The sequence below is a fragment of the Acanthochromis polyacanthus genome, chromosome 20 (genome assembly GCF_021347895.1).
Source record: "Acanthochromis polyacanthus isolate Apoly-LR-REF ecotype Palm Island chromosome 20, KAUST_Apoly_ChrSc, whole genome shotgun sequence".
In the NCBI taxonomy this organism is placed as follows: Eukaryota; Metazoa; Chordata; class Actinopteri; family Pomacentridae; genus Acanthochromis; species Acanthochromis polyacanthus.
The window spans coordinates 7,511,759-7,534,628 of NC_067132.1; the positions used below are offsets into that span (position 1 = coordinate 7,511,759).

The window sequence follows — 22,870 nt, forward strand, 5'->3', positions numbered from 1 at the left end:
CTGATAAATTACTTACCCGACTACATTCAGCAGTTCCTGGACAGCCCCGTCACACTTCCCGATGGCAGCCAACCGGGCCCTGTCTCCCTGCCGCCCATAGAACCACCTGCCAAGCGGCCTGGCCGTCGAAGACGCGAGGCCAGGAGGCACCGTGGCCCCCCGCCTCCAGTTCCCGCGGTGGTCGACGCACCGCCTCCAGTTCCCGCGGTGGTCGACGCACCGCCTCCAGTTCCCGCGGTGGTCGACGCACCGCCTCCAGTTCCCGCGGTGGTCGACGCACCGCCTCCAGTTCCCGCGGTGGTCGACGCACCGCCTCCAGTTTCCGCGGTGGTCGACGCACCGCCTCCGGCCCCCAGGACTTCGGCAGCCGTCGAAAGGCTTAAGGCCTCCCCTCCAGACCTGCCCCTGGACCCTGCTCCGCCCCCGGAGGGGCTCCAGTCCCCGGCTTCTGTTCCGCCCCCGGAGGGGCTCCCGGCTCCGCCCCCGGAGGGGCTCCAGTCCCCGGCTTCTGTTCCGCCCCCGGAGGGGCTCCCGGCTCCGCCCCCGGAGGGGCTCCAGTCCCCGGCTTCTGTTCCGCCCCCGGAGGAGCTCCCAACTCCGCCCCCAGTTCCCGCGGAGGTTGACGACGCCCCGCCTCCGCTCCCTGAGGAGGCCGTCGGCGCCCCGCCTCCGCTCCCTGAGGAGGCCGTCGGCGCCCCGCCTCCGCTCCCTGAGGAGGCCGTCGACGCCCCGCCTCCGCTCCCTGGAACCTCGGCAACCTTAAATGGGACTAAGGTCTTCCCCGAGTCCAGGAAGAAGCTTTGCGCCTCCCATCCTGCGCCGCCCCCGGAGGGGCCCCTGGATCCTGCGCCGCCCCCGGAGGGGCCCCTGGATCCTGCGCCGCCCCCGGAGGGGCCCCTGGATCCTGCGCCGCCCCCGGAGGGGCCCCTGGATCCTGCGCCGCCCCCGGAGGGGCCCCTGGATCCTGCGCCGCCCTCGGAGCGGCCCTTCTGCCCTGTCCGGCCCCCGGGCCGTCCGCCGGAGCGGCCCCGCCTGTCTGTCCGGCCTCGGAGCCGTCCGCCGGAGCGGCCCCGCCTGTCTGTCCGGCCCCCGGGCCGTCCGCCGGAGCGGCCCCGCCTGTCTGTCCGGCCCCCGGGCCGTCCGCCGGAGCGGCCCCGCCTGTCTGTCCGGTCCCTACCTGCCCAGTCCCCGGGCCGTCCGCCGGAGCGGCCCCGCCTGTCTGTCTGGACCCCAGGCCGTCCTCGGAGGAGGACCCTCCGGCGAGTCCAGCCTCGGCCGGCCCCGCCTCCAGGCCTCCCTCTGAAGCGTGCCCTCCGTCCTGTCCTATCTCAACCCGTCCCGCCTTCTGGCCGCCCACCGGAACGGACCCTCCGGCTTGCCCAGCCTCGACCGGGCCGCCCACCGGAACGGACCCTCCGGCTTGCCCAGCCTCGACCGGGCCGCCCACCGGAACGGACCCTCCGGCTTGCCCAGCCTCGACCGGGCCGCCCACCGGAACGCCTACCGGAACGGACTCACCGGCCCACTCATCCCCAGCCAGTCCGACCTACGGTCCGTCCTCCGGAGCGGACCCTCCGCCCTGTCCATCCCCGGCCTGTCCAGCCTACGGTCCGTCCTCCGGAGCGGACCCTCCGCCCTGTCCATCCCCGGCCTGTCCAGCCTACGGTCCGTCCTCCGGAGCGGACCCTCCGCCCTGTCCATCCCCGGCCTGTCCAGCCTACGGTCCGTCCTCCGGAGCGGACCCTCCGCCCTGTCCATCCCCGGCCTGTCCAGCCTACGGTCCGTCCTCCGGAGCGGACCCTCCGCCCTGTCCATCCCCGGCCTGTCCAGCCTACGGTCCGTCCTCCGGAGCGGACCCTCCGCCCAGTCCTCAGCTTCGCTCAGCTCAGTCTCGGTCCAGTCCTCAGCTTCGCTCAGCTCAGTCTCGGTCCAGTCCTCAGCTTCGCTCAGCTCAGTCTCGGTCCAGTCCTCAGCTTCGCTCAGCTCAGTCTCGGTCCAGTCCAGTCCAGTCCTTTCCTGCCCTCGGTTCGGTCCAGTCCTTTCCTGCCCTCGGTTCGGTCCAGTCCTTTCCTGCCCTCGGTTCGGTCCAGTCCTTTCCTGCCCTCGGTTCGGTTCGGTCCAGTCCAGTCCAGTCCTGCCCTCGGTTCGGTCCAGTCCAGTCCAGTCCAGTCCTGCCCTCGGTTCGGTCCAGTCCAGTCCAGTCCTGCCCTCGGTTCGGTCCAGTCCAGTCCTGCCCTGCCCTCGGTTCAGTTCAGTCCAGTCCTGCCCTGCCCTCGGCTCAGTTCAGTCCGGTCTTAGTTCAGTCCCTCTCCCATTTCTCTCCCTCCCGTCCCTCCTGTCCTTCCCTCCCATCCTTCCCTCCTGTCTGTTCCCCTTGTTTTCTGCCCTTCCTGTCCTTTTGGTCCCTTCTGTTCCGTCTGGTCCCTGTGTCTCTGTCTGCTCCTTGGTTGCCCCGGTGGGTTTGGTTGGGTCCATGGGGCGCCGGGAGGCGCCCGTTGAGGGGGGGGTACTGTCACGGTTCCGCTCCTCTGTCCTGTCTGTTTGGTTGTCTCCCATCCTCTCCTCTGCCCTGTCTCTGTCTGGTTGTCTCCCGTTCTCTCCTCTGCCCTGTCTCTGTCTGGTTGTCTCCCGTTCTCTCCTCTGCCCTGTCTCTGTCTGGTTGTCTCTCGTCCGCTCCTCTGTCCTGTTTGTCTGGTTGTCTCCCATCCGCTCCTCTGCCCTGTCTCTCCCCTACAGCTCGGTGCCTGAGTGGAGTCTAGCTCCTCAAGCTGACTCCACTCAGGTAATCAACGACCTGCACAGCTCCCGGACAGCTGACAACCATTTCACTAACGACTCACCCCTACAATAAAGACCGGCTCAACCTTCCACTCCCTGCCAGAGTATTGAACAAGCAACCATGCAGTTCGGTTTGGTCTCTAGCCGCCTTAGCAGTTTCTGTTTTTGAGTTCTGCCGTGTTTTTTGACGTTGTGTTTCTCCTGCTTTTGTTTAGTTCGGCTGCCCGGGATCCCCCACTCCTGCCTGGGATCCCCCACTCCTGCCTGGGATCCCCCACTCCTGCCTGGATCCCCCACTCCTGCCTGGGATCCCCCACTCCTGCCTGGGATCCCCCACTCCTGCCTGGAACCCCCCACTCCTGCCTGGAACCCCCCACTCCTGCCTGGACCCCCCACTCCTGCCTGGACCCCCCACTCCTGCCCGGAGCTCCCCGCTCCTACGCCCTGGTTTTCCCCCACCTAGCCACCATCTTCCCCCCACACAATAAACCATTCGCACTCAGCCAGCCCTGGTAGTGTGGTTCTCTGCTCTGGTCCACCAGCTCCGTCCGTGACACTTAGATCTCCACACTGCCTTCCTGTCTGCCAGAGGATAGATTTTAAAATCCCGCTGATGGTTTATAAAGCACTGAATTTAGGCACAAAATACAGAACTGATCTGCTGTCACGTTTCGAACCATCTGTCCTGGTCTGCTTTCAGTCCCTAGAGTTAGAACTAAACATGGTGAAGCAGCGTTACTTATTATGCTCCACATATCTGGAACAAACTCCCTGAAAGCTGGAGGTCTGCTCCAACTCTCACTACTTTTAAATCGCAGCTTTTCTGTTTGCCACTTTCCTATTTAAATGCAAATTGTAATTTTATTTTTTAGTATATTTCTAATTGTCCTGTTCTTTTCTATGTTTTATGATATTTATCATTTTTTAATGGTGCACTTTCATGCTTGTCTGAATGTTTCCAATGCTTTTAATGTTTTAATGTAAAGCACATTGAATTGTCCTTGTGTATGAAATGTTCTATACAAATACACACGTGGACAAAATTGTTGGTACCCCTCAGTTAAAGAAGGAAAACCCACAATTCTCACTGAAATCACTTGAAACTCACAAAAGTAACAAATAAAAATTTATTGAAAATTAAATAATCAAAATCAGCCATCACTTTTGAATTGTTGATTATTATTTAAAAAAACAAACTAATGAAATAGGGCTGGACAAAAATGATGGTACCCATAACTTAATATTTTGTTGCACAACCTTTTGAGGCAATCACTGCAATTAAACGATTTCTGTATTTGTCAATGAGCGTTCTGCAGCTGTCAACAGGTATTTTGGCCCACTCCTCATGAGCAAACAGCTCCAGTTGTCTCAGGTTTGATGGGTGTCTTCTCCAAATGGCATGTTTCAGCTCCTTCCACATATGTTCAATGGGATTCAGATCTGGGCTCATAGAAGGCCACTTTAGAATAGTCCAACGCTTTTCTCTCAGCCATTCTTGGGTGTTTTTGGCTGTGTGTTTTAGATCGTTGTCCTGTTGGAAGACCCATGACCTGCGACTGAGACCAAGCTTTCTGACACTAGGCAGCACATTTCTCTCCAGAATGCCTTGATAGTCTTCAGATTTCATCGTACCTTGCACACTTTCAAGACACCCTGTGCCAGATGCAGCAAAGCAGCCCCAAAACATTACTGAGCCTCCTCCATGTTTCACCGTAGGGACAGTGTTCTTTTCTTCGTATGCTTGGTTTTTGAGTCTATGAACATAGAGTTGATGTGCCTTACCAAAAAGCTCCAGTTTGGTCTCATCTGTCCAAAGGACATTCTCCCAGAAGCTTTGTGGCTTGTCAACATGCATTTTTGCAAATTCCAGTCTGGCTTTTTTATGAGTTTTTTTCAGCAGTGGTGTCCTCCTTGGTCGTCTCCCATGAAGTCCACTTTGGCTCAAACAACGACGAATGGTGCGATCTGACACTGATGTACCTTGGCCTTGGAGTTCACCTTTAATTTCTTTGGAGGTTGCTCTGGGCTCTTTGGATACAATTCCAACGATCCGTCTCTTCAATTTGTCATCAATTTTCCTCTTGCGGCCACGTCCAGGGAGGTTGGCTACTGTCCCGTGGGTCTTGAACTTCTGAATAATATGAGCCACTGTTGTCACAGGAACTTCAAGCTGTTTAGAGATGGTCTTATAGCCTTTACCTTTAAGATGTTTGTCTATAATTTTTTTTCGGATGTCCTGGGACAATTCTCTCCTTCGCTTTCTGTTGTCCATGTTCAGTGTGGTACACACCTTTTCACCAAACAGCAGGGTGACTACTTGTCTCCCTTTAAATAGGCAGACTGACTGATTATGAGTTTAGAAACACCTGTGATGTCAATTAAATGACACACCTGAGTTAATCATGTCACTCTGGTCAAATAGTTTTCAATCTTTTATAGAGGTACCATCATTTTTGTCCAGGCCTGTTTCATTAGTTTGTTTTTTTAAATAATTATGTTAATCAACAATTCAAAAGTAATGGCTGTTTTTGATTATTTAATTTTCAATAAATTTTTATTTATTGTTACTTTTGTGAGTTTCAAGTGATTTCAGTGAGAATTGTGGGTTTTTCCTTCTTTAACTGAGGGGTACCAACAATTTTGTCCACGTGTGTACAGCTGCCTTGCATTGCCTTTTTAAAGAATCATGCATTGGAGTCGCTACAGTTTTTCCTTTTTTATTCTTTACAAAGATCATAAGATATTTCACTATTAAAACTGCAGACAAATTGTATACCCACAAAATATCTATGTCCAAAACATCCCTGCTCTCGTCAGAACACCCAGCTAGTTCAGACATCACCCCGTTTCAATTCAGCCTTTGGTTTCTTTGTTTTTGCAGTGCTCAGTTTGTTCCACTTGTTTCCAGAACTCCTCAAAGCTGATTTTATTTCTACAGTCTTTAGAATCTAAAGCTACAGCTAAACCTAAACAGTACACACTTGAGCTAATAAAAACTGGAGGTTAGAGAAAAGTGTCTACAATTTAGTTAGAAAAATAATACTTATTAGATGCATCTCCAGTTTTCTGAGTATGTGTGGTATCTGATCTGTTACATGTATTACTTAATAAGTTAGTAGTATAGAATCTGTTTTGTTTGTTCTAGTATTTGATATGAGTTGCTTGTTATATGTAGTGTTTGCTCTGGTGTCTCTGACCACAGATGGAATCTGCATTATATTCAACCCATGCCATGGGAAAGTGTTCTCCTGTTTACAGAGCCCTGTTGGAGGTGTTTTTATGAGGGTTCTTCTGTCTAAAATACTGATTTAGGGATTCTTCAGCTGTTGTAGACAAGGAGGAGTTGTTTGGGGATGCTCTCTGCTTTCCCCATATGGTAGGCAATAAAGAACCATTTGTTTTGACCCCTCCTATATGTTGAAAACCTATAAAAGTGATCGCTGGCTATTGTCCAGCAAGGAGGATTCAATTGGCCGGCTCCTTCCAGGCAGGTTCTGTCTGTACTGATGCTGCTCTTTCCTTTAATAAAATACTTTTAAAGAAAGTCAGTGTCACGGACATTTTCTCCTTCACCTGCACATCATGGACACCAGAGAGAGGAACAACGACAAATTTGGCGTCACGAACAGGATCAGAGGCGGCGTTCTTCGGCAGCCGGCAGCCCCTTGGTCGCTTTTCTCCATCCTGATACGACGTCGGGTGAGCTGGTTCTCACTTTATTTGGGATGATTGATTTGCTCATGGGTGCGTGGGGTTGTTGCTGACGCGCTGCACTGTCAAGAATTTAGTGCGCTGGTGTTCTGTGGTGCATGGGTGTTTGGAGCGATGTTCGGTCTAAATTGGGGTTTATTGCGCATAAAAAATGTGGGGAATAGAATAGAGTAGATAGAAAAAGTTGGGATAAGAGAATAAAAGTTGAAGAAAGAGAAATAGATGTTAGAGTGAAATGGTTAAATGTAGAATAGCAGAACAAGTAACAATGGAGCAAGCTAAAAGACCATGCAAGTGTAACAGGACAGGCCTGAATCTTGTTAACGGTAAGACATGAGGGAGTTAGACGCTTTATGTGAACGTTGGCTCAGTAGTCAAAATGGTGTTTAAAAATAAAAGAGTGGTTTTGTCGTTCAGCAGGTTTACAGTTTGTTCTATTGTTGTATTGTTTACCTTGCTCAGAGAATTAGCCAGAAAAACATGTCCTTTTTTGATCTGAATGTCACAAAATGTAAAGCTTAAGTTTTTCTCTTGGAATTGTAGAGGTCTACAGAAAGTTAAAAAGATAAAACAAGTTATGAATAAACTTAAAGATTCAGATGCTAAAATTATATTTCTGCAGGAGACTCATACTCTAAAAGAAGATCATGTTAAAATAAGTAGAAGATGGCAGGGGACTGTTTATTCAGCATCATTTAATTCTCAGGCGAGAGGAGTTATGATCCTCATTCACAGCTCAATTCCTTTTCAAGTGCTTAACACAATCGAGGATAAATCTGGAAGATATTTAATTATCCAAGGCTCACTACTATCAGCAAGTCTAAACCTGGTGAATGTTTATGGTCCGAATGTGGACGATCCAAAGTTTTTCACTGACCTATTTCTGACTCTTTCCTCCCTCCCTGGGGCATACATAATTGCTGGTGATTGGAACTGCACATTAAACCCCATTAAAGACCGATCAACAGGTGTCGACCAAACACACAATAAAAGTAGGTCAGTGATCACTCACTTTATAAAAGAGCTTAATTTACTTGATATCTGGCGGCATTTTAAACCTGACGAAATTGCATATTCTTGTTATTCTGGAACATATAAGACATTCTCTCGCATTGATTATTTTTTAGTCTCTGCTACATTGATCTCTAAAATTAATAACTGTTTTTATGATCCTATACTATTGTCTGATCATGGTCCATGCGGCTTTATTTACATAGATGAGGCTCTTGCAAGAGATCCACCGAGATGGAGTTTAAATCAAAAGTGGTTACTGGATGATAACTTTATTGAATACATTGGAAAAGAAATAGATAACTACTTTAAAGACAATACAACTGAAACAACTGCTGCAGTTAGATGGGATGCTTTCAAAGCCGTTTTGAGAGGACATATAATAAGTTATACCTCATCCAAATCTAGAGATTTTCATAAAAAGAGATTATTATTAGAGTCAAAAATTAAAACTTCCCAAGGCCTTATGATTAAGGACAATACACCTAATACACAAAAGGAATTGTTAACCCTAAAAGCAGAATACAATTTAATGTCAGCAGACAGAGCGGCTGCGGATATTATTAGGCTTAACCAAAACTTTTATGAACAGGGCGAGAAAACTGGGAAACTGTTAGCATGGCAAATCAAACAATTAGAAACAACAAAGGCAATAACTTCAATCAGGAAAAGCAATGGAGACATGATAACCAATCCTGTTGAGATAAATGAAGAATTTAGGGAATTTTATCAAAAACTTTATAATTCAGAAACACAAAATGACTCATATAGTCAAAATACTTTTTTAGACGATTTGGATATTCCACAAGTTCCAAATGATTTTTTGAACACTTTAGAAGCTGATTTGGAAGAAAAAGAACTTAGCAAGGCTATTGATGATATGAGGGCTGGCAAGACACCAGGTCCTGATGGACTCCCTATTGACATTTATAAAAAATTTAAATCCAAATTGCTAAAACCCCTTTTAGAAATGTTTATTGAGTCCTTTCAGAGTGGAAGCCTACCGCCATCGCTAACAGCTGCATTAATAACATTATTGCCAAAGCCTGGAAGGCCAAGTAATTCTTGTGGAAATATGAGACCAATAAGTTTATTAAATGCTGATTTAAAAATTTTATGTAAAGTTTTGGCAAAACGACTTCAAGAAACATTACCTAGCATAATACATAGGGATCAAAATGGATTTATTCTTGGACGACAGGGTTTCCACAATGTTAGGCGTGTTTTGAATATTCTCCAAGGGTTGGATGAAACTACAGACAAGGCCTTCTTATCTCTTGACGCTGAAAAGGCTTTTGATAAAGTTGAATGGCATTATCTTTTTAATGTCTTAGAACGATTTGGATTTGGAAACAAATTTTTAAAATGGGTTCAATTACTGTATTTAAATCCAACAGCTCAGGTTTTGACAAACAAAAACATCTCACAACCAATTAAAATAAAAAGAGGATGTCGTCAGGGCTGCCCACTTTCGCCTCTCTTGTTCACTTTAGCAATAGAACCTCTGGCAATAGCCATCAGAAAAAATGCTAAAATAAGTGGAATATCGATCGGTATTACTGAGCACAAAGTTGCACTTTATGCTGACGATGTTATCTTATTTGTCTCACATTTGAGCAGGACAATTCCTGCTATCCTAGATCTGATTAGGGATTTTAGTAAAATCTCAGGTTATACAATCAACAATACGAAATCTTCTATTTTATTGCTCAATGAGAAAGAGGCGGAAAAACCAGCCCCACAAGCTCAATATTTTAAAGTGGTGGATCATTTTGAATATTTAGGAATAGAAATTAGGCGCAAACTAAATTTGATTGTTATATCTAACTACGAATCTTTAATGAATGATATAACAGGATTGGTGGATCGGTGGATGTCTTTACCTCTTTCTTTGATTGGTAGAATTAGTGTAATAAAAATGAATGTGCTTCCCAAAATGCTGTATATTTTTCAGAATCTACCTTTGCCCCCACCAACTGAATTTTTTGAACAGGTTAAAAAATTATTTACAGGATTTATTTGGAAAAATTCTAAGGCCCGAATTAGATTGTCTTTATTACAGTTACCATATAATAAAGGAGGACTAAAATGTCCAAATATAAAGTGGTATTATTGGGCAACTCAACTGAGGTCAATTAAATTCTATTTCGAGACAAAAGACATCCCGCAGTGGAGGGAGATGGAGTCGGAGGGTCTGATTTTACCATTACCACAATACCTTTATTCAGACAAAATTTTTAAACTTGTTAAAAAAAGTGAAAATCCGATAGTTAAAAATATGATTCAAATCTGGTCTAAAGTACGCAAATTTGTAAAGGAGTCTTGTGATTTATCTCTCTATTCTCCAATTTGGGGTAACCAAGATTTTATTCCTGGAAGGGCAGACACTGTTTTCCGAGAGTGGGCATTGAAGGGATTAAATATTATAAAAGATCTCTATAAACCAAATACAGATGCCTTAATGTCCTTTGAGGAAATAACAAACAAATATAATATTAATAAAAAATACTTATTCAAATATCTTCAACTTAGGAGTTTCATTAGAACTAATCAGAATAATATGAACAAACCTCAAAAAACAGTTTTAGAAAAAATTATTACTAAAAATAGTCTGAGTAGGGGTGCTATTTCAGAGATATATAATTTATTATTGTCTACTTCGACTGATAATACAGACTCCAAATTGAGAGCATGGAATGAGGATTTACAAACAAATATCTCAAAAGAGGACTGGGAATTGGCATGTGCCAGTGTACATAAACAATTAGTCAATACTCGATTTAGGCTTCTCCAGTACAAGTGGTTTATGAGAGTCTATGTTACACCAGTAAAACTGCACAGATATAATCATAATGTACCTGATATATGTACAAAGTGTTTAAATGATAAAGGAACATTGTTCCATTGTATGTGGACATGTCCTGAAGTGGAACTCTTTTGGGACGAGGTTAAAATAGCAGTAGAGTCAATCATATCAAAGGATATTCCAAAAAGTCCTGCGTTTTTCATTTTAGGAATATATCCAGAAAAACACAATTTTTCAAAAACTGAAAAAATAATGATTAATATGTGTCTGATACAAGCAAAAAGAATAATTGCAATATATTGGAAAAAAAGTAAGAGACCCAAACTGGTGCACTGGGTGAAACAGATGCTCACAGTATATCCTCTAGAAAGAATTACATGTTTTAGAAAAAAAAAGTTGTCTATATTTGAAGAGGTGTGGGGACAATTTAAAGATTTTGTGGGAAATTTTGATTTGACAGAAGATACTGATTAAATTGAAATTAATATTTTGCTGTGGACCTATACAATATAATTTGTGCATCTAAGTATGTAAATGTACCATTTGTTTTCATGTTTGGTCGCATGTTAAGGTTTTAAGCTCAATCAATTTCTGGCAAGGTAATGTTTTTTTTTTTTTTTTTTTTTTGTTGCTGTTATGTTATTTGTTCTTGTGTGCATATTTCTTCTTTTTTAAAAAAAAAAATCCTTTCTAAAATCTGTGCAATATATAAACAAATGTTTTACCTGCAAACCTGGGACAGGAAAGGTTGGAATACTGTTCTTGCTGAGATTTTTTATGTGAAAACCAATAAAAACATTGTTATAAAAAAAAAATAAAAGAGGATAGAGTAGATTTACCTTTGGGGCCCAAAGGTCAATTTGCGAACAAAAATATAGAGAAGAAGGGATAAAATGGAAAGAGAATAAGAGGCCTAAAGGAAAATAAAGGAAATAGGATGGAAAGCCGCAAATCTGGATTAAAAGCCCTCTTAGAGGCAGTTTAGTATACTGGCCGAAAACCTATTATATGTGAGCACATGTAGTAGGTCAGTTCCATAAAAAGAGAAAGGGAACTGGGGGTGTAGATTTACTTTAGTCATAGATAAAGCACTTTAAAGTTCCGGCCGTAGACGTATGGTTTCCTAAAGTAGCTTTTTGACTGAGTTGTTTATGCTCCATGGTAGCACAAATTTAGGTGATAAGGAAAAAGATGAAAAGAGAAAAGAGAAGAAGAGAAAAGGTGCGGCTGAAAGCATGCTTCTTAGGATATGTGTGAATGATCTGATTCCGGGATCGGATGCTGATTGTGTGTTTGGGTGATGTTGAATAGGCCTATGTGTTTTATTTTGTGGATTTGTTTGACTTTGGGTTGAATGGTTGCATTTAATTTGAATGATTTTTGTGCCGGCGGTTGCGTCTGTGTCTCTGCAGCTCTGTCTCAGCTCCGTCTGTCTGCGTCTGTCTGCGTGTGCGTGTGCTGCTGGTATGTGAGAGGCTGATGAGCGCTGTAATGTATGAATGAAATATGTCAGTTTTTGTTGGAAAACATACAAATAGGTTGAGCTTTCATAATTCAAAGGAGAGACATTTTTGGTATCGAAGACGTATAAGCTTTTGTCTGCTAAACTTTATGAGCCACATTGAGGACTTTTTGTAAATTTGGTAATAAAATGAAATAAATGAGCCTTATAAAGGACTTTTGTAAATTGATAATACATATGAGCCTCATGGTGGACGTTTCTGTGCTTGATATAAGCATATGAGCCTTTGCTGAGTCCGAGAGATCAGCGAGGACATTCTGTTTGCAATAAGCATAAATAAAATATCTTAGAGGAAACACACACAGGGAAAGAAAACCCCAATAAAGTTTTCAGGGTTAGATGTTGTGTGTTGATAATGCGGATGGCAGTGGTGGATGGACTGGTGGTTGAGTGGTGTAAAATCTTTCATTCTGAATTTGAGTTTAAAAGTTTTAAATAAGGGGAAGTGAGGTTTAGCCCATCTTTAATTGAGTGTTGTTAGTGGTTTTTGTATGTTAAATGTTCTGTGTCTGTGTGTGTGTGGTGCTGCAGCTGAGTCCGGAAGGCTGTAGTATGCAACTGATATATATATAGAATATAATTCTTATTAAATAAATATAGAGAGGCTGTGATTGGTTATAGAAGAGTTGTTGACATGTGAGGAGAGTTTGCCACCTCAGTGTTGATACCAATGATCCCTTCTGCAGGGGGACGTTTATGATTTTGTAAGACCTTATGAGCCTTATAGGAGGACTATTTAGTTGATAATATATGTTTGGGCCTTATAGAGGATGTATATACATCTGAGAATTATATCTGAGCCTTTGTGGAGTCTGAGGAGGAGGAGAGACCAGTGAGGATATTCTGTGTGCATGAGCATGCAGAAATACTTGATGATTAATAGTAACAGAGGAGGAAATTTTCTGATGACGTTTGTTAGAATTGGGGGAAATAGAGTCTGATTTATATAAGGGTTAGTAGATTGGCTGATTGATTGGTGTTCAGTTTCCCTCTGTCTGTTGTTTATTTCTGCATGTGTGTGTGTGTGACTGCATTGGAGGAGACTTTGAATAACCAATGTGGAGTCTTATTGAGAATGATGATGCAGAAAAGGGGTTGAGAATTATTACTGTGGTAATGAGGCGTTTTTTGCATGAGGTTAATTTGATTTTTAGAGGTAGTTGAGGTAGGATGGTCTCACTCTGAAGTCCAGTACAGACTGGAAGTGGTGGAGAAACTTAAGAGGAGGAGCCATGTTGATAAGTCTCTGAGTGTGTGAGGAGCAGTGAGGGAGCCTCCTCCCTTTTCTTCTCTCCTTGTGTGAGAGAGAAGGAGAAACAGCAGGATGTTATCCAACTATCAATAGATTTACGTACATACTCCTTTGATTCTTGAAATTGATAATGTATTTAGTGTAAAATTAAGTATGGTTAATTTAGAACCCATGAGGAATAAGAAATCTGATTAGTAGTTTTCTTCACAGAGACTCTTAAGAGAAGACATTTGTTGGGAACAATTAAAATGACTTAGATGTTGACAAATATATGCAAATTGCAAGGAGTTGTTTTTGGTTTCATGAAACATTAACCTTGTGTTTGTTTTCTTTGTGTATCGTCTGTTTAACTATGGTGTGAGCATTGAGGAAGAGACTGAGATGATGGAATGCATCTGAATTCAATCCCCCAAAGAACTGATGAGAGGACAGCTGATGGTGCTCTACAGCCTGAGGTTGTGGATGACAACAAGTGTGGCTTCAACGTCATCAAGGCTAGTGTGCTTCTATCCACAAACTCTTGCATTTACTCATGTGCACACACCTACTTATTTCTGATACTGGTGACATATGTTTAGTCTGTTTTTATAGAAATACCAGGGGCCTATCATGATGTTTCTTTTACAACCTGACTCAGATAGTTTTTAGTTTGGAGTTAAGAAAACACATGGGTGTACACATAGAGGGGATGTTTCACTGATTTGGGAAGAAGCTTGACAAGAGACTGAGCATCTGAGGCATTTAATTGATTTAGATGATGATTAAACATTTGTAGAGAGGTTAACTTGGCTTAAATACTGTGGAGAGTTGTGACTTTGATGCTGTGGAGTGTATAATGGGAAAGATGGATTGTGAAGTTAAAGAGAAGGATTGCAGAAGGTGAAGAAAGAGGGTCCAGGAGAGGATGAGAGTGAGGATGGAGACAGTGATGGAGATTGAGGAAGTGAGAGACAGTGGGATTTAAGGGAAGTTGAGAATAGGAAAGGAAGGGCATCAGAGAGGATGTGCCCAGTGACTGTTCGGAGAGAGAATCTGGATTACAGGCCTTGGCGGAATACAGAGATGTCAGACATAATTGAGAAGTTTCTGACTCTTCAAGATGGGGCATATCCTTGGATTTCAAAACTGGAGGAGGTTTTGGTGGGATGCAACCTGCCATGAGAGACATCAAGCGGCTTTTGGTCAGTCTCCTGGGAGTTCCTGTGCTGGAGGAACTTCTATAGCAAGCGGGTCTGAATAGTTCTGTGGCAACTGCTGTGCATGATGCAGAGCTCTTTGCTGTCAGCAGATCTCGGATGTGGAGAGCGTTGAGAGATACGTTCCCAACAAACATACATCCTGATAAGATGTTGAGTGAGCCACTGGGTCCAGAAGAGAATCTGGGGGCCTATGTGTCTGGGGGCTCATCAGAAATGGAGAAATGTCACAGGAAATGACCCGGATGTGAACCAGAAGGAGAAATTCATTCTGTGGAGTGAAATCCAGAGGGGCTGCCCCTACCAGTGAAGCAGCCAATAGTGACTGATCCTTCAGCAGATTGTTTAGTGTTACACTCAGAGATAGTTTTATGAATACACAAGATTGCCACAAGGATTCAAACATAGTTTTCATATTATTAATGGGTGCTGGAAGATGCTCAGTCTTTTGTGAAGTCTTTTGTTAAGTCTGTTGTTCAGTTTTTGTTCAGAGGGGCCATGTGTGGGTGCATTTGCAGAATTGAGTATTAAAATAGCCTTAAGGAGCCATTTACAATTAGCAGTGTTGAGGTGTTTGTAAACAACAAATAAAATTAATTAAGTAAAAAGAAAGTAATGGTGTGTTGACATACTGTTCTGTTGACGTCTGACAATATAGGGGTTTGAATTAGTTGATAGGGTGTCATCCAAATGAGCTGAGTAATTTCCATTTTGAAAATCAGAATTTATTATAAGCATTATGTTCTTGGGTGTTATCTACAATAGAGATGTCCTACTCTCACAGGTGAGTTGGTTAATCAAAGGGGGGATTGCAATATGTCATACGATAAATTGGTGATAATCTGATGATAATCTGATGATATTCTCATAACAAAGTGATTTGTAATAAGACATCATGGAGTGTTAGTTGTTTTGCAAGATACTGCTGGGTGCTTTTTATCTTCCCAGGATGCCATCTGGGAGATTGAATAAGAGTGGCTGTCTGGAGATCACTGCAGCCAAATGGACTTGAATGTTTGCATATGGACAATGGAATGGACAATAAAGATGGATGGAGAACTCTGAGCATGGACAATGTGACGACAACACACCACGACTGGAGCTGTTATTGAGGAGTGTTGGTTTGATATGCTCATGTGTTCTTCTGTATGCTTACAGTGTTGGATTTTGTTTGTCATATATACTCTGTATTATCATTAGATGTTTGTTCTTACTGACATTTCCCTACGTAGAGGAATATTAGAATTAGCAATATCTTCAGTGTGTTTTATTTTAGCCTTTGAGTTTTATGACTTTATGATTAGTGTGATGGGGGTTTCATTGATTTGATGTTTTTGATATGAGGTGAGTACATTGGGATCTCAGGTGTTTTATTATTTTGATTGTTTAGGGACAGTGGTGTTAGGCAGGTCCAGGTCCATTTGAGGGTCCGATGGGTTGACCAGCCTGATTTTGGACATTTTTTAATTTTTCTTTCTGGGATTCCCACATGTATTTGCTTCCATTCATTTCACATCATCCTTTGGATCTCTCTCTTTTAATTGGTTGGAGTGTAGTATGGCCGCCTAGGCAGAGGGGCCGTGAGAGAATTTCCTGCCTTGATTGTTTGATGGATAATTTGGAAAGATAGCTGCCTGGCAGGTTTTCACTCTCACATTAATCTACAAATTTATAATATTGTTAAATTTAGGTTGTAATCAGTATGGACAGAATGGACATGTCATAAGCATTTTGTATGTTACCTTTATGTGCTTGATGTTTGTGTAATTTTCGAGGCTCTGTCAGCCTCGAAGGGGGGAATATGTGGTATCTGATCTGTTACATGTATTACTTAATAAGTTAGTAGTATAGAATCTGTTTTGTTTGTTCTAGTATTTGATATGAGTTGCTTGTTATATGTAGTGTTTGCTCTGGTGTCTCTGACCACAGATGGAACCTGCATTATATTCAACCCATGCCATGGGAAAGTGTTCTCCTGTTTACAGAGCCCTGTTGGAGGTGTTTTTATGAGGGTTCTTCTGTCTAAAATACTGATTTAGGGATTCTTCAGCTGTTGTAGACAAGGGGGAGTTGTTTGGGGATGCTCTCTGCTTTCCCCATATGGTAGGCAATAAAGAACCATTTGTTTTGACCCCTCCTATATGTTGAAAACCTATAAAACCTGATTGCTGGTCATTGTCCAGCAAGGAGGATTCAATTGGCCGGCTCCTTCCAGGCAGGTTCTGTCTGTACTGATGCTGCTCTTTCCTTTAATAAAATACTTTTAAAGAAAGTCAGTATCACGGACATTTTCTCCTTCACCTGCACATCATGGACACCAGAGAGAGGAACAACGACATATGTGTAACCCTCTATTAGGATTCTCTACTAGTCTGGCCTCTACTGGTCTGGTCTGTGGTATACCCTAGGGTCCATGCATTACAGTGAGCTCACCCTCAGAGCAGTGTGGTCCTCCCCAGCCTTCACAGCATGTCCTCACTGTCTTATTCACCATCTGGCTCTCCATCTCTGGGGGTCTGCAGTAGACACAGAAACAAGTCAGTACACTGAGAGTATACTGAAACAACTTTTTCAGCTGCCTACCAGCCTCTGTAAACTAACATTGAATCTATGTTTGATCAAATATGGTTCCATGAATAGAACAACATTAGAATCAAATATTTTTCCTCAGACACAGTTTTCTTCTCCCAAGAAGGCTGACACAATTCACACAAAGCTGGAAAAAACCCTTCAATCCTCTTTTCTGTTTGCCAATCTAAAAAGAGCGGTGCCAGTGATAACCCCATTTAACTTTCAGGAAAGTACATTTTTTGTTTAAAAAGTTTGCCTGTGAGTTTCAGGACCCTACCCTGACACTACAGGTTCTTCTGTAATGCAAGTTAAATGGTTCTGGAAGTAAAGTATTCTGTGTGGTGACCACATTGTTTAAAAGTCCTTCTTTGAGCACTGAATGGACCCCTACAACCCAGCATCCTCCATTAGTTACAGATTTAGATGTTTTTGCCATGAAAGTACTGCCTTGTGCCTTTAAATAGCTTGAATATAAATCTATGCCTTTGCTTTCTGCAGGACGAGTGGATCAATAAAGTCCAGGAATCTCTCTGCAACACCCCTGCCCAGCACACAGACTCACCTATGATTGTGTTCAAACTGTAGACCTGCTCCATACAACACAATGACAGGTCATACATGATGGAATGGGAACTGATTTGGAAGATAATAAGATAATGATGCGGAAAGCTCCACTTCACAAGTTGATGTGATTTGTTTAATTTTTTTATGCATAAAAACACTAAAAGTGCCTGATTCTGTGTTTTTGAGTGATCAGAAATACTCAGCCTGGGTACTGACTGCTTATTTTCACTCATGAAATGTCTTGTTAATTTAAGAAAACCCCAAAAGAAGCTGTCTGACAAATCTACAGACAGTTTCTAAACATTTCACTTACTTGTACAGAAAACAAGAAGCCTTGGGCCCCTGTTGTTTGTAGTAAAGAGCGATGCCATCATCACCGCCATGCTTGATCCGCATCCTGTCCACATCCAGCCTCCAGCCCTGGGTGTTGTACTGATACACCTCAGAACAGCTCACCTCTAACTGCAGATGGGGGGACAGGACTTGCTGCACTCGTTCCTCCAGAGTGTGTTCACACCAGTGTCTGGAACACGAAACACAGACTGATTTAACAATGGTCATTTGGTATTGAAAATGAAACTGGACTTGCAAAAGGATCCTACAGTGCCTTGTGAAAGTATTCGGCCCCCTTGAACTTTTCAACCTTTCGCCACATTTCAGGCTTCAAACATAAAGATATAAAATTTTAATTTTTTGTCAAGAATCAACAACAATTGGGACACAATCGTGAAGTGGAATGAAATTGATTGGATATTTTATACTTTTTTAACAAATAAAAAACTGAAAAGTGGGGTGTGCAATATTATTCGGCCCCTTTACTTTCAGTGCAGCAAACTCACTCCAGAAGTTCAGTGAGGATCTCTGAATGATCCAATGTTGTCCTAAATGACTGATGATGATAAATAGAATCCACCTGTGTGTAATCAAGTCTCCGTATAAATGCACCTGCTCTGTGATAGTCTCAGGGTTCTGTTTAAAGTGCAGAGAGCATCATGAAGACCAAAGAACACACCAGGCAGGTCCGAGATACTGTTGTGGAGAAGTTTAAAGCCGGATTTGGATACAAAAAGACTTCCCAAGCTTTAAACATCTCAAGGAGCACTGTGCAAACAATCATACTGAAATGGAAGGAGTATCAGACCACTGCAAATCTACCAAGACCCGGCCGTCCCTCTAAACTTTCACCTCGAACAAGGAGAAGACTGATCAGAGATGCAGCCAAGAGGCCCATGATCACTCTGGATGAACTGCAGAGATCTACAGCTGAGGTGGGAGAGTCTGTCCATAGGACAACAATCAGTCGTACACTGCACAAATCTGGCCTTTATGGAAGAGTGGCAAGAAGAAAGCCATTTCTCCAAGATATCCATAAAAAGTCTCGTTTGAAGTTTGCCACAAGCCACCTGGGAGACACACCAAACATGTGGAAGAAGGTGCTCTGGTCAGATGAAACCAAAATCGAACTTTTTGGCCACAATGCAAAACGATATGTTTGGCGTAAAAGCAACACAGCTCATCACCCTGAACACACCATCCCCACTGTCAAACATGGTGGTGGCAGCCTCATGGTTTGGGCCTGCTTTTCTTCAGCAGGGACAGGGAAGATGGTTAAAATTGATGGGAAGATGAATGGAGCCAAATACAGGACCATTCTGGAAGAAAACCTGTTGGAGTCTGCAAAAGACCTGAGACTGGGACGGAGATTTACCTTCCAACAGGACAATGATCCAAAACATAAAGCCAAATCTACAATGGAATGGTTCACAAATAAACGTATCCAGGTGTTAGAATGGCCAAGTCAAAGTCCAGACCTGAATCCAATTGAGAATCTGTGGGCAGAGCTGAAGACTGCTGTTCACAAACACTCTCCATCCAACCTCACTGAGCTCGAGCTGTTTTGCAAGGAAGAATGGGCAAGAATTTCAGTCTCTTGATGTGCAAAACTGATAGAGACATACCCCAAGCGACTTGCAGCTGTAATTGCAGCAAAAGGTGGCGCTACAAAGTATTAATGCAAGGGGGCCGAATAATATTGCACGCCCCACTTTTCAGGTTTTTATTTGTTAAAAAAGTTTAAAATATCCAATAAATTTCGTTCCACTTCACGATTGTGTCCCACTTGTTGTTGATTCTTGACAAAAAATTAAAATTTTATATCTTTATGTTTGAAGCCTGAAACGTGGCGAAAGGTTGAAAAGTTCAAGGGGGCCGAATACTTTCACAAGGCACTGTAATTAAAGTTCAGCAATGTAACATAAAAGCAGCACTTCCTTTGATGTTTGATATGTTACATAAGAAAGAGTCCAAACTGCTTGAATAGAAATGATTAAGTTACTCTAGAAGGTTCTGTATACACCTGAGGGTGACTGGAAATTTCCATCTGTTCCACAGCACTTTTTAATGACACAATTCATGTGTTGGAACAAAATTCTATGTAGATTTAACTTATGTTTAAAATTATCAGTGCTTGAAAATTGTAAATGGGCAAAGGACAGACAATTGTGGTAGATTTAGTCTATGCAATAAATGATATAACATATATCATACAATTGACATAAAGGTCTTGTACTGAGTAAACCTGAATAGAAGCTTGTAAAAAAAAATGTAATAATTAATTTTGAAGAGAACAACAGCAACATTTGGCTTTTATTTTAAAGATATACTGTAAGGAACATTTCTTATGAAGGAAATATGTCTGTGGGTTTGCGCAATAAATAATCACTGGAAAAGTAGTATTTCAATCAGAGTTTTCATGATTTGAACCAGGGTTATTATGAACCGTGATCCCTGCAGTGTATTTAGATGAATAATACTCATCATAATACTCACCCTGTTCCCATCACTGTCTGCAGACCCAGCAGAGTGAGTACTAGAGCCTCCATCACTCTCCCCTTAGTATTTGTGTTTAAATTTCCTGGTAAAAGATAAACAACCTTTTAATATATATATATATTTTAAATAATTTTAATTGAAATCAAAGTATCAGTTTTGAATGCACTTTAAATGCAATTTACCTTTGGAGGAAATCCAATAAAAATGAGGCAGGTTTAATAGTCTAAAGGAAGATTAATTTTAATATATTATTATTGTGAGGGATGAAATCAATTCATATTGAATTTTTGAATTTGTACAATTTAATAATCATATCTGCCTCCTATTAACAAAAGGTGCACCTACCTTTGCTTTGCTTCTGTGTTGTTTTTAGTTTTGTTTCCTTTCTTTTTGTCCTTATTGTTCTTTCCAGCTGTGTGCGATTCAGTCCTCTGAGAAGTGATACTTTGCTAATGGAGATGGTGGAGCCTGAGATGTACGGTTTTTAATGCAGGGGGTTTCTCATGGGAAGTACAGTACCATTTGAGCCTGCTGCTATTGGATGTAAGTGGTAAGGTCACAGCTGGGGTGGCAGGCATTGGTCTCTGGACCTGTGACGGAAACATCCTCTGACTTGGCCCCATCAAACATTACAGCTCACTGTAGGTGTTAGCGGGGAACTGGAGCCTCTGACAGAAGAAAGAGATGTTTGTCAGAGTTTAATCCTGTAAAGACAGGCGTTGTGAGGAGGATGATAGGCGCATTTATTCAATGAAGTGTGTCAACAGACATGGAGACTGGAGGCTTTTAGACTCACCAGTATCCCAGGTTTGACCTCCTGACCCTGAAGTCAGGAGGCTCAAACACAGCTGTCACCACAGTATGGCCTGGACTTAACTCAGGCTCAGAGGAAAGAAAGGAGAAGCTACTGTTGTCTCCAGGGGTTTGCTTTGATGGTACAAGAAAAACACTGTGTCATAATTGACTTCTTCGCTTCTTCTCCATGTAACCTCCAGCCAGCTCTGCACTGTTGCCATAGAAACGGCATGCATCTGGATGAAGATAACAATGGGCTGAGTCACTGTTAGTTCTTCAATATCATTTATCGGAAGACGGTTGAGTGGAGATGGAGACAGACAGAGCAGAAACATGATTTAGAGTCTGCTGGCGGCTCTGTGAGGCTCTACTTAGGCACAGTGGTAATCCTAATGTGAGCATATTTTCACACTGACAATGCTCATATCGAGCAGGAACAATGATAACAGCATAATGTACAGCTGAGACTGAAGAGAATACATACAGTCTGAATCTTTTTGACATATTTGAATAAACAAATATTTGATCTTCTTTGAAGCAAACCTATTAATACTCAAACAAATGACCAAGTCCTTAAGAAAAACTGTTGTTAATGGCTGTGAGTCTGGCAAGGCCTTTAAAAACATCTCCAAATAATTAGAAACAAATGATTCCCTTGAAAGGAAAATGATCTACCATTGTTGTGGATCTGAATGGGCAGCCGGTGGTGAACCAGCCTCCACAGAAGATATTCCATTTTGATCATTCTGTTTAGTGTTGCTCACATTCATCTATAGACACTGTGTTAAAGAGGAACTTCATTCTGAGACTTGAGTTTTGTTTTCTCTTGATGATAATGAGTTCAGATCCATCTAACATGATTGGTTGGCTGAAAAAGAGTAACAGTAAAACTGTAAATATGTTGATTAAAATGTGCTTGTGATATATCAAAACCAAACATGTTTCCCTCAGAACATAACTGACTCTTCTCTGGAGTCAGAGCTTAGCTTGACCATTCTACCACTAAACTACGCTGCTGCGGAAAGAAACCTGGCAGTACAACATTTGGACATTTTGACTGGTATGTTTTACGAGGAAGACTACATAGCACCAGCACCAAGGCCCAGTGCATATGGTTTACTGAGAGTGTATTACAGAGACTACGACAATCTCCAGTCAAACTGATATGCAGTCAGTAATACAACAATATTAGCATGCAGGGTGAAATTAAAAAGCCGTCTCAGTCTAACACACAGGTTAGAACATTCTGTTTGTTCTGATTAACTGTGTATATAACAGTCTGAAAACACAGCATGCATAAAAGAAGAGTTAATGTTTAACAAGCACCTTTTCCAGATAAAGACTGCCATTGATGCCAAACAATCTTTGCATACTATGGAAAAAGAATTTACTGTTAAGTTGCACAAATGAGAGAACTTACTTTCAGTCAACTTTTCTTTGCACTCACTTATCTTTGAGTACAAAGGCAAGTCTGACAGATGGCATGTCCAAGCCATCCAGTGATATGATCAGGTTTTATTTTACTAATCCTAATTACTAAATATGAGAGAAGAGATTGTTTCTTAACTAACATCACATGACTTCTTATAGCAGTAGTTGTTCACACATTTTTAAATTCCATCCAAAGTGAAATGCCTTTAATGGTTAACTTAGATCTGCAGTTTTGACTAGGGCCTCATAAAGTTTCAGTCCCTTGAAAGGAAATAAAAGGGCCAAGTCACAATGAACCAATGCAGGTTAATAAACATCCATATTAACCAGTGTGCCTAAAAAAGCTGGAATAACGCTACAAACTGTCCTGCTGAACACTGAATGTGCACGCATGCTCCCCT

At 42.7% G+C, this 22,870-nt stretch overlaps 1 protein-coding gene across 1 annotated transcript in view; it reads right to left on the minus strand.

Moving 5' to 3' along the window:
* The window catches only part of sspo (SCO-spondin), a 163,020-nt gene extending 142,321 nt beyond the window's left edge, over positions 1–20,699 (minus strand). Inside the window, 5 exon segments of the mRNA XM_051940433.1 lie at positions 16,710–16,792; positions 17,725–17,934; positions 20,241–20,325; positions 20,426–20,466; positions 20,589–20,699. Coding sequence (XP_051796393.1) covers positions 16,710–16,792; positions 17,725–17,934; positions 20,241–20,293 — 346 coding nt within the window. The 5' untranslated portion in view covers positions 20,294–20,325; positions 20,426–20,466; positions 20,589–20,699.
* Between the last annotated feature and the right edge of the window lie 2,171 nt (positions 20,700–22,870).